Source organism: Urocampus carinirostris, chromosome 15 (assembly GCF_059441175.1).
Source record: "Urocampus carinirostris isolate Australia breed hairy pipefish chromosome 15, RoL_Ucar_1.0, whole genome shotgun sequence".
Lineage (NCBI taxonomy): Eukaryota > Metazoa > Chordata > Actinopteri > Syngnathiformes > Syngnathidae > Urocampus > Urocampus carinirostris.
The window spans coordinates 13756361-13769201 of record NC_142363.1 but is presented as its reverse complement, the minus strand read 5'-3'; the positions used below and the strand labels follow the sequence as shown (position 1 = coordinate 13769201).

Genomic DNA, 12841 nt, shown 5'->3' with positions numbered 1-12841 from the left:
TTATGATGAAATCTCTGCAGGAATGTAAGGGTTTTGATCACTTTTGTCACATACTGTTGTTATGAAATGATAACAATTATGGCGTTTGTTATGTTTGACAATATTAAGGAGGCGTTTTCTTACGTTGCTGATTGAAACATATAAAATTTAATTTTAACAAATTAAAGGGATACTTAAAATTAATAAAATTTTCTGTCGGTTAGAAAATATTGTTTGCTGTGTAAAAGGAAAATAAAATCATTGTATTTTTAGTACAAATACTCAATTATCAGGACACTTAGAAAAATAGAGAAATTGAATAATAATTCCTTTTCAGAACCTCAATTTTGAGCATGTTGGCAACTTTAAAGGTCAAGTCCGTAAATTAAATATATTGTTCTGGCAGATGCCATCTTCTGGGTGAAATCATCATTGCAGCTTCTAGTATGTAAAATACTTGGATGCGCTCAAATAAGCTCTTCCTTTTTCATCTTTTTGGGGGTTTTGGTTAGCATTTGGACTGTATTTGAAACAGTCCTTTTCTTTCACCATTTATATCGTAGAATTAAATACAACCGCCAGCACAATCATAATATTATGTTTGGTACTAGATATAACAAGTAGTAGTGTAAAATCTTTGAGTTGACAAATTAAAAAGGCATTAAAACTACAAAATTGTTTGGGTTTCTTGCATCTCCATTGGTCTAGACTTTTTGGTGGTCTTATCGTGTTCATTTGAGTCAGAGGCCCAAGTTTGCAGCCCCGGTTACGTATTTAAGGGATGAGCTTGGCTCCTGCACTCCTGGCAGCTTCACAGCTGTGGCACTCTTCTACATATATGGGGCAGCTGCGGGCCCAGCTGTCGCACGGTATGAATCACACGACAGCAAAGCTGGAAATAGAGACGGCCTAGTAATCCAAGACCCACTAGGGCTTCACGTTACTCCCCCCCGTCCTCTGTCGGCCGGTCGTCCTCAACGGCGTTCGCCGACACATGTGCACACGAACGCACGCGGCAGTCTCGTTCCTTTTAGGGACACATGCCATCATCTGTTTTCCTGGACACTCCTGGCCGACGCGCTGTTGTGTCCAAATCTAATTCTATTAAGCCACCCCACATTCTTTAACTAAGGTTGCTATTATCTGGTACAATTTAGCCTCCATGGCGCTCCTTGAGCTATAAAGGTATTCCCAGATTCTTAAAGATGAAAAATATGAGGAAAAAGTACATGGTTTTGGCATAAAAGCTATTTACTGTAAATTCCATTAGTTTTGTCCAATTTTTTTGAGGACAGCATGTCTTGTCTTTGTCACCCTAAACTGTGAACTTCATCGGAGGAACACCAGCACCCTAGCAAGCCAGTTGCCATATTGTTTTACATCGTAAAATAGTCGAAGAGGCCACGAGTGTTTTAAGCAATTGACACGGCAAAACCACGCCAGCCAATCAATAGCAGCCAACGAGCACTAACCGAAAGAAAATATAACCGACGCTAACAGGGAGGTAGGCGGATAATACTGGACCAACCGTGATATACGCGGCGAAAAACACAACCAAAAAGCCACAATCGCCTACCTTAAAAGAGGTGAAGACTGGGTAAGCAAAGTTCCCATTTCTCCAAGCAGAAATGAGCAGTATGTAATTGCTGTTCACTACAATCAATGTCTTTTGTGTTACAAAGATTTGCCATTTTTGACAGTGTCGTTCTTTCACTGACATCACAGCTCCACAGCTTACAATCCAGATGGGTCATCTTTGTGGCTACATTTCTGGAGGCCCATGTAGAATATTTTGCAACATATTTGTATTATTGTGAGGGGGAGGACCACACATTCTGTGCCTAATTAGGGGGAATATCTTTATCTGCGGTTGCTATTCTTGGATACAAATTAGCCGACATGGTGCTCCTTGAGCTTTAAGAGGACAGAGTGTTCTCTTTGTCTCAGTTTCACCTTCAACATCCGTCTGGAGAGGTAGAATCCAGTACAAGTCCCCGGGGGCTGTGGAACAACTGTGCTGAGCTGCGCATTATTTATGCAACAGGTTGCACGCTTCAGCAAGTGTGTAGAGTCTGTCTTATTAATGGTTTCCTTTTTTGACTCATGATATCCACACCAGTGGCCCGATTGGTGTTTGTTGCCTCATTTTTGTTTATTTTAGCAGCCACGCACACCTCAGCAGCTTGTTGATATGTATGTGCAGAAGGGCCCCGGGGTGATTAAATATGCAGAGCTCTAGAGGAAACATTATCCTCTCTCCTAATAAGAGATGTGAGTCAGAGTTGGTCCCGGCCTGCCGCCAAACCGCAGTTCAGTGGGGAGAGCAGGTGATTTTGGACATGCGTGAGGAAGGAACAGTTGTTCTTAGATTTTTGAGCTCATCAGCTGAAGCATTTGGCCAAACACAAATAGGTTCTTTACCTTTGAGAACTTAAATTACAATTATTATACAATTAAATACTGTACTATGCATAGAAATAAAATAACAGGCTCAAGCATTCGTTTAAAAAATAGAAATACTGCGAAGGATCACTGTTTATACATCATTCTGCAGCAAAAGATGAAATGTAATATTTAAACAAATTTAGCTCCCTAAATTATTTACATGTCGCACATACTGAGCGACACGACAGTGCAAAACATCACGGGCAACATTGTCTGATATTGTTGATGGCAGGTAATTTTGCTTATTGGGGTAATTTTAACTATTATTTGTTTTTATATAATACATTAAAAATCAACCCTTCAAAAATTTTTAAGTTACAGAGCAGGGGAATGTACTGGACTTTTGATAAACAAATACGAGTCTTTATGATGTCAGCAGTCACTGAAATATGTCATGCCACATATCACTGGAATGCTTAAAGTCTTTGGATTCAAGTTATAATGATCATTTCGAAATATACTCGTTAGACAAACATCACGATCAGTCCCAAACAAGAACCACAAAGCCGTAACTCGCCATTACCACCCTCGATCGTCTTTAAACTATTTGAATGTCTGCAAAAATGGCTTCCATAGAATCCATTCAGTATCCGCACCGCTTATCCTCACTAGGGTTGCAGGCGCTGGAGCTCGTCCCAGCTATCTTCGGGCAGTGGGCAGGGGACACGATGAAATGGTTGCCAGCCAGTCGCAGGGCACACAGACGCACAACTCACCCGCTCATTCAGACATAGGGACAATTTTAACCGACCGATTACCCTGACTCGCATGATCTTGGAATGTGGTAGGAAATTCGCGCAAGCACAGGCAAATCATGCAAACTCCACACAGGAAGGTTGGTAGCTCAATTTGACCTCAGAACTGTCCCACGGACGCGCTAACTACTCAGCCGCCGTGCCGCCCTCCATAGATTCCATCGGTGTAAAATATCTACTCCAAAACACATATATAATATACAGATAGATAAATGGTTATCCGCCTTAAACATTTCTGGTTTGTTGGACGTTTCATCTTGTAATACGTCCGTTTCGCCACATTGTTTCCGTTTACAAATAAACAGACTTGCAAAATGTTTTTCCAATATGGTAGTTAGCCCTCCCCTTTCGATTGACAACTTTTCAATGATGAGAATCTTTTCATGCTAGTTTCATTGATGCACAAACTGCAAAGTTACATTAAACTTGCGTCTTCCTCAACACATATTCAACCTGTCTCACTGTAACCTTTACTGCTGGGGCGCCCCTGGCATCCATTAGAAAAATTTATTAATTAGCCGCATCATTGCATAAGCCGGCGGGTTAAATCCTTGGGAAAAAAGTTGCGGCTTATAGTCCAAATTTTGCGATAACACTTAAAAGTCCAGTCTGTTCGTATAACCCTGAAAAGCCATTGTACACCTCGAATCGGTATACTGTTATTAGCTTATGGTACGATTTAGATCAAAGGTCTCCCCTAAGAACACGAGTTGTCCGGAGACTGGTTCTGAAAATAGCTAACCATTGATAGGTCATTGAGATTTCCCAGGAAATTTTATTTCTAACTGGCACAATTTGTTTGTGGTTAAATGAGTTAATTTTAACCCCATCTCAAACCGTACAACCTGGTACTAACAGATCAACATAGTAATATCATGCAAATTTATTATTTTAAATCAAATCATATTTATTTGTACAGTACTTTTCAGGCAATACATTTCCATTCATAGCGCTGTATAAAATCATTCAATGTACGATAACACGATAAAATACCCTCCTTTATCCCCGCCCAACAACACGAAACACGTTCTACAGACACAGCAAAGATGATTAGTAATAGAAATAACATGATTATGACAAGGCACAGAATAACCATGGGAGGAAAGGAAACTTGAGGAAATTTGAATTGAATTGAAATTAACCTTTAGAAATGCATATCAAAATAGTAGCCCTTCAAACAAGTCCGTGACAAAAAGTTACTCTCATCTTAAAAAAATGTTAGATCCCTGATTTAGATCATTATTTCAAAAATGTTGCTCGTATACATCAATTGAAAAACACATTGTAATGATAAATATGATGAAGAAAAGTAATATATCAAAAGTTTATTGGCAGCTTTTTGATCTGCTAACTTGCAGGCCTGAGGAAATGCCATTACTTTTATTTATACTGATTTATTTATTTATCTCATATCGTTTCACACTTTGTGTGAGCTGTCTGGAAGATGTATATTGACGTATATATGCATTTAAAATCTTTCATTTCGGTCCAATCCTGATATTCTTCTCTTTTTTTCTCTTTAAAAGTATTTTGTTCATGTTTAACCGTGGAGTGCCATGTCTAATCTCCTTGCATAGGATGTTTCACAATGTTAATAACTAGGACAATAAGGACAATTTAGTTCAATTCATTTCCTTTTTGTGGTCATGTACAGATGATTGACCAGATTTTTTTGTTTTGTTGTTGTGATTGCATTGTGCCCACATAAACCAAACAAAATATTCGAGTTGTACAACTTTCCTGTCTGACTCCTAGGTACTCGAGGACAACGACTACGGACGCGCCGTAGACTGGTGGGGCCTCGGCGTAGTTATGTATGAGATGATGTGCGGCAGGCTGCCTTTCTACAACCAGGACCACGAGAAACTGTTTGAGCTCATCCTCATGGAAGACATTCGTTTCCCACGGACGCTTGGTCCAGAGGCGCGCTCGCTCCTTTCCGGGCTCCTTAAGAAGGACCCCATGCAGAGGTAAGGCATTGCCATGGGAACAGACCAAAATCAGTTTGAGTGTACTACAAGACGACATTCTCAATAGGTTTAGTTGTTCTTCTTACGGTTACTTAATTTAAAAATTTGCGTGTTACCCTTAAAGTGAATATCCAGTTACAAATTATGGTTGTAAACTCTCATAGAAGAAGACCCCCTAAAGCTGCTTTATAATAGCCACATGATAAAACTGAAGAAACGTGTACACCTACTTGTGTAAGCAATAAACCATTCATATTTTTTGTTTTGTGCAATCTTGAGAGCTTGCAAACTAACACTTAGCCGAAATACTCCAACCACTTAGAGATCTCCTTCTCCATTTCTGGGTACTGTGCAATATGTTTCCTTTTTTTCTTTTCAGGGATGGTGTATTGCAAAAATAATTTTACAAATAAAAGACCAAAATTCACCACACGTTTATCGTAAATGCTGGGCCCACATTTTTCCCATTGATTTCCTGTTGGTTTGTCATTCCAGTATAAGCCAACTCCCCTTACCCAATTTGCTTCTGGTGACACACAAACAAATATCTGCATATAAGCTGACCCCTAGATTTGAGTATTTTATTTTATAACTGAAAATTTTGCTTGAATATGAGTATGTACGGGAGGGAAAAAATCTCCATAACGAAAAGTTAAATATCCTCATACTCTGTGCTTGAGACTGTGCCATCATAATTGACTTCAGTTGTACTTTGTATGTACATGTAAATGCGCCCACTTTTGTATGTGACAACGTGAGAGATGCAGGACAGCACTCGGGGCCGTTGTAACATTCTAGTACAGGGTTTGGGAACCTTTTATCCCCAAACAAGTGTGGTTGAGGTTCATTTTGGTCCTAAAGAATGGTTTCCAAACAAGGTGCAAGCAAAGTTCGTTAGTAAAAATTTCACAAAATACTGCAAACGAGGATACTGACCTATTTATCTTCAGTGCAGAGGGCACTGGGCGAGAAGGATAAGCGGTGTCGAACACCAACAGAAAATCCCTGAAACTGCAAAGCTATAAAATGAAAATGGAAAATATTAACTCTACGGTGCAATAAATAAATGATTAAAAAACAATTTACAATTCTGTTTTAACCAATTTAGTCACAGATCCTCTGAAAAAAAATCAAAAAATATAAATTAAAAAAAGTAAAACGAAACGCAGTAAGATTAGAAGTCTCTAAGATCGAAAGATTGAATGCACTTTGCTTTGGAGCAATTAGTATCACTTAAATTAGTCCAAATTTGCCTAATTTTTCTGCTTTTTATACATACAGTACTTTTTTCTTCATATGTATTAAACTCCATTATTACCCAACACGTATAGAGCCCTTTGTAAACAAGTGTGATGTAGCCAAGCTGCGCAAGCATTGTTGAGGCAGAAATTATGTCAGTATATACCAGCCCATTGACACAAAATGATCATAGATTAGCAACAGGTGACAAATTATGTTCTAGCCGCAAGAAAGGGAATTTATTTAAGTCACCATAGTCAACACACAAAAAAAACCCTTCTTTTGACCAGTGCTTGATTTCTTCCTTTGAAGGAGCTAGAAAATATAAAAAATTGGCCTTTAAAATGCTCGAAGAGCGCCTAAATTTGGCCATGTAAAAGGTGTACGAACCCTGTATTTTATCGCTGAGTCATATGTACTCACGAAAAGAGCCATAAACAGCTCGCGAGCTATGGGTTCCGGACCCCTGTTCTAATACATGACCTCCATTTATGAGTAACTGATCGACGCAGTAACGCATCATGCAGTACCGACAGTAGCATTACAAAATTGTATTAATGACGTGTTACAGTACACGTTTCTGAGAAAAGTAATTGCGTTCTTTTGTAACACGTTAGTTCCAACACTGCTTATGAACTACTTAGCATAGCTGTATTTTCTTAAACTCAATTTGTTCTCTTGCTAACAGCGTTTAAAATGAGATGCCGATGCCCGAAATACATTACATAGGCAGTTTCTCTTTTGGGAATGTTGAGAGACTGTTAAGGATGACTTTGTTATGCAGGCTGGGTGGTGGTCCTGACGATGCCAAGGAAATCATGCAGCACAAGTTCTTCGCAGGGATTGAATGGCAAGACGTTTACGAGAAGAAAGTAGGATTGACACACATTTACTGAAAGATAGACAAGAATTTAGTGTCCTTATTGACGTGTGTCAACTCAATTTTTTTATCATTTACCTGTAACAGCTGGTCCCGCCGTTCAAGCCACAAGTTACCTCAGAAACGGACACGCGATATTTTGATGAGGAGTTCACTGCACAAACTATCACAATTACGCCACCTGGACAAGGTAAGAGTGTTATTTTCATTAAACCTCGAACTATTAATGCGGGACAGGCTTCTTTTTAGTACTTGTTAAATGAAGGTGAGTGTGATTTTTTTTTTTTTTCCCCCTAAAAAAAAACAATGGAAGGGAACTAATGTTTTCCAAATAACAGTAGGCTTTGCAGCCATTTTCTTCATAATCTGAGGATTAATTTAGAATCCTGCCGAAAATCTAATGAATTGTTTTTTTAATGCAATTTCATTGTTCCAACTTGCTACGTGACTGTTTTTTAATCTCTACTGCCAAGTCGATATTCCACAAACGAACCCTTGTCGCTGCACAAGGCCACTCCCTTAAAACCAATCTGCCCTCTGCTGGAGATTTTACAGATTGTCCTTTTTTGAATAAGTATCTCACGTGATACTCTTGTCATAACTCAACTAACTATATTTGTACCACAAAACATAAAATAATTCCAAAAAACAACTTTATGTCATGGCGGGTAAAAACAACAAAACAATCATGAGAAATAATTGTATGGTCTTCAGGATCTCCAATCATCATCATTTCTTACCCATATATATCCGACCTTCAATATAATTGCAAATGGTGTAGTTCAATGTGTTCCAACGAAAAAGACATTCCAATGTCAAATTGGTGCTATAGTTATTTGTCAACTTTTTGAAAATTGTAGGAAAAACTTCAGGAAAGACTTCAGAGTGCATTGTTTTATATAAAGTGCCCACTTTAGGTAGGAAATAAATGACTCCTATGACAGTGTTTTTCAACCTTTCAACCAGTCAGTGACGTTGCATCTCCGGTAAAAGCAAATCCAAATGAAATAGTTTTCGCTAGACCACACAGGAACACAAATTGAATCGTTTCCCATTTACAGTAAGACTATCAATTACTGTACAGTAGTTGACAAACACTGGTCAATAGTATATCTGATCTGAACAACAAACAGGACACAGAAAATTACAATATTGTGATAAAGTTCTTTATTTCCTGAAAAGCAATTAAAAAAATGGTATACACAAAATATTGTTAAGAGTTAAAGAGTTGAGTGAATGCAGTTTACACTTGAACCAACTCATCACACTATAAAACAACACTGTCCTCTAGTGGCCGACGAGAGCATTAGGTTTGCATTTATTTAAAACACTTTTGATAGAAATGACCTAGAGACACCCTTCTTTTTTCACACTTATATATTTATAGTGGATCAGATCAGATCAGATCCGCTGGCCGTAATTTTGACATGCCTGTTTTAACCCATCAGAATTCACTATGCAAATTGGTGTTTTTCATCATGTGTGATAATAAGATAAGCTCTAATGCCTTGTCACATGTCATTTGTACCAGTACTCTGGTATGATTCCCATGCCGTACAATATTTTGAGATCTAGATCAGTGATGATCATTTAAACATCCAAATTTCCCAAAAAGATTCCCTGCCCAACATGTTGACCTTGTGGAATGCAGGTTCAATTTTGTTCATGTATGTTCTTGCCAACGTTTACTTTCCCACCAATTGCCATTTATTTAACTGTCTGGACAAAACAATCTAGAAGAAAAGGGTGCAATTTGGTCACTTAGTCTCCCAATTTTGTATTATTCCTTGTGCTTTGTAGCACTCGTTTTCAATTGCACTACAACTATACAATCAAGCGACATCTAGTGGTCAAATGTTACTTAGTGTTCCTTTAAAATGAGCGTCTGTTTTCTGTGCATCCCCAGACGACAGCATGGAGTCTTTCGACAGTGAGCGGAGACCTCACTTCCCCCAGTTCTCCTACTCTGCAAGCGGGGTGGCTTAACCGACACTTGCACATTCCTCAATCATCCCCTCTCCATCCCCTTCCTCCTTTTGAGACGACTGCTCCCTCCAAAAAAGACCAGGGCCTGCCGATTGTTCATCACCTCACCGTGTTATCCCCCAAGTCACGTTCTCAAGGAAGGAACAACGCTCTCTCTGCCAATCCCACTCATCTCCCTCCCGACTTGAGGGTTAACACTAGACTTCATTTCCTGGATTCCGCGAGCTGGAATCCACACACCAGCCAGCTTTGTTGCAAAAAATTAGGCTGTTGCCTTGAGTTTCAAGAAGGGCTTTTGTCTTTTTCCAACGTGATTTAAATCAAAATCAATCATTTCAAGTAAAGATTACAAACACGCTGGACCAAATTTTCTGTCGGTAGGCTGGTGTGTGTGAAGCGCGTGCTAATTCACCAAAACCAAACCAACATTTTTGAGGGGGTTCATAACTGAATGTAACATTTGAAATAAAACCGATTTTTTTTTTTGCATGCATCCTTTGTTAACCGCCCTCATTGAGTTATAAATTCGGTGTGAAAACCTTGCAAAGTTTCACGTGCTGTTAACTCACTCACTGCCTGTCGTTTTCAAGACAAGCCAGACATTTTAGTTTATTTCTTATCAAAGCCGCACAAAATGTGTTCTTTCGTTACCTATTCAGTGTATACAAAAAAAATCTCACCATTGAACAACCAAAATTATTCTTATTGGAGATCAGGAATAAAACACGGGGATGTTTTACAAAATTCCCCAAATGCGAACAAATTAGCTTTTTAAGGGGCTCGAACAGTTCAGTGGCAGTCTTCCATGTCATTTTTACTTTGTTATATTCATGACAAGCACACTTGTGCTTAACTATTCAATACAAATACCGTATTTTCCGCACTATGAGACACAGCGGATTGTAAGGCGCACCCCCCAAAAATAGTGCATGAAATTGGGTCTACAATAAGAGCACCAGTGAGTACGAGTACATATTAGTGCATTAACGTAATGCTCTAATATGTGCCACTGACCAAAAACGTGAATTCTTGTATTTATTGGGAATTGAATCCTAGTCGTAGCAGTGATGGCGTCAACTTATCACCACTAGACAACCAATTGGAAAGATGACACACCAAATGGCATTAGAAGTTTTCCCATTATCGCACTATTTTTACTCATGGTGCCACAACACTGATTTGCATAGTGCATTCTGATAGGTTAAACAGTCTAATCTTCTTCACCTGTCTGTCAATAACTTCTCTTTTTGATATGTGGGTTTACATTAAAGAACTTGTATGTTATTTTGTTGAAATACTTTTTCTCCATTCTCTAACATTGATTTGTTAAGAAGACTGTTTAACCCATGCATGTCAAACTCTGTTTGGCTCTGGGACCAAATCGAGCCTTTTTTTCTGAGGCGGGCCGGATCAGTAAAAGAATGCCAACTCTCAATTTTTAGCATACATTTTAAAAATATGGTTTATCATTCAGCTTACAATAGTAACCTATTCTACATATCATAATCAAGTATGACAAGGAACCTTTTCTAAACACAACACATTTATTCACAAAACCTTTTGGGGGGCGTGGGGGGGCAATGATCATGTTCGGCATTGAATGTGTTAAAATAATTATTTTAAGAGTTAAGTAAATGCAGTTTACACCTGAACCAACTCATCACACGATAAAAACTCAAGACTGCCTTTTAGTGGCCGACGAGAGCATTTGGTTTGCATTTATTTAAAACACTTTTGATAGAAATGAGCTAGATACACCCTTCTTTTTTTTACACATTTAGATATTTATGGTGGATTAGATCCGATCCGCTGGCTGTAATTTTGACATGCCTGGTTTTACCTATCAGAATGCACTATGCAAATCGGTGTTTTTCATTAGTGTGATAATGAGATAAGCTCTAATGCCTTGTCACATGTCATTTGTACCACTACTCCGGTTTGATTCCCGTGCCATACAATATTTTGAGATTTAGATCAGTGATGTTTACCGATTTGAACAATCATTGCACAGTCATTGCTCAAATACGGTGTGTGGTAAAGCATACCTAGAATTACTGCATGCATTTCCAATCCCATTCTCCATTTTCTGCGGTATACAAGGCACACCGGGTTATAAGGCACACTTTTATAGTTTTGGCCACATTAGGGTTTTAAGGTGCGCTTTATAGTCCCAAAAATACGGTACTTCATATGTTTGTGTGTAAAAACGCCCTAACTCGTGTGGGCAATTGTTGCCATAATGTCTTCTGACTTCTTGTGCTGTCATAAACAGTTGATCTCAAATTTTAAATGTTGTATAGCTTCCGTTTGTTGGCATTAATCCCAACGCTGAAAATCCTTTGACCCACCCACCTGTGAAAAATCAGAAAAGTCGTAAAAATATGTCTTTGACACAGAGCCATTTGATTCCAAAAGATACGAAAACATCTTTGGCACTGGGTGAGTTGAAGTCCGCCTCTTGGTCCTAAGTGTTTGTACGCAGTTGTTTCCTGTCGGGGTGAAAACGAAATCGTCTTGTTCTGGTTTGCCTTCCTTTCTCAAATCTCAATGCTGCGCAGCGAACACCTCTGGGTTTCTCTCTGATTTCAGATCAGTCTGGCCCTCGCTGACCCCTCAGAACCTCTTCTCTCCTGTAGAGTTTTTCTAATAGAGTATTGGGTGCTTCCCATCCAGTGCTTCCTCTGCAGCCTCAGTGAGGTCACTAACACGATACATTTCTGTAGTTACACAAAGTGGGCTTCAGGTGAAAACGCACCAAGAATAATTTTTCATTTGTGTCTTACGGGAATTTGTGTCCCCTCCCCTATTTCTTATTTATGAGACCAGCATTTAAATATCAAGTTTTAATGTGCCAATGAAATGCACCTTGCTGCCCCCACGATGATTGTATTTGGATTTTGTGTTTGTGGTTGGGAAAGACTAAATTAGTTTATGTAATATTCAAATGTTGTGGAAGAAGTGTGGTTGATGCTGAACTGCGATGTTTGAGATCCAACTCATGTATTCAAAGTGTGATTAGAGGTTTTCAATGTGGTTAAGATGACGGATAATCATTTTTTTTCAAAAGTGCATTATGCCTTACTGAATGTAACGGTTTTTATGTTTTCACTTCAGAAAAGAAAAAAAATTGTTGTTGAATATGATTGTTACTTACTCCTATGCACACACCCCTCTTGCTGTCACCTTCTGAATAATAGGGAAATTTGTGTTCTATTTTTGGTTTTCTGTTTTTTTATTGCGACTTTTTGTATCTGCCCAACCATATCCGCAAGACTGAGAGGACACCAGCTTTAGTAAACAAATAATATAAACTTTGTACACTGTTTTTCATTGTTTCTTTCAAACTGATGGAATAAAAGGTCTTAACAATGCAGTTCTGACATCTTCTTTTATATGAGCTGTTAGTTTAATCCAGTGAATTATCACAGTGAAACGTTATCTCAATTTATAAAACACATTTGATTCAAATCATACAGAGCTGGTGAACTAATTATGATATTTTAGGTAAAATATTTTTTGTTCTAAGAAAAACACTAAAGACACAAGTGTTATGATGCATATTGTGATTTAATATCTAGTATCAGTAC

At 38.5% G+C, this 12841-nt stretch overlaps 1 protein-coding gene across 2 annotated transcripts in view; it reads left to right on the top strand.

The window, feature by feature from the left end:
* Nucleotides 1–12627, top strand: part of akt1 (AKT serine/threonine kinase 1) — a 54667-nt gene extending 42040 nt beyond the window's left edge. For both annotated transcript variants that reach the window (XM_088353682.1, XM_088353683.1), the window contains exons 11-14: nucleotides 4935–5149; nucleotides 7173–7260; nucleotides 7356–7458; nucleotides 9175–12627. In XM_088353682.1, the coding sequence (XP_088209808.1) occupies nucleotides 4935–5149; nucleotides 7173–7260; nucleotides 7356–7458; nucleotides 9175–9254 (486 nt within the window). In that variant the 3' untranslated portion in view covers nucleotides 9255–12627. The remainder of the gene's footprint in view (nucleotides 1–4934; nucleotides 5150–7172; nucleotides 7261–7355; nucleotides 7459–9174) is intronic.
* The last annotated feature ends 214 nt before the right edge of the window (nucleotides 12628–12841 follow it).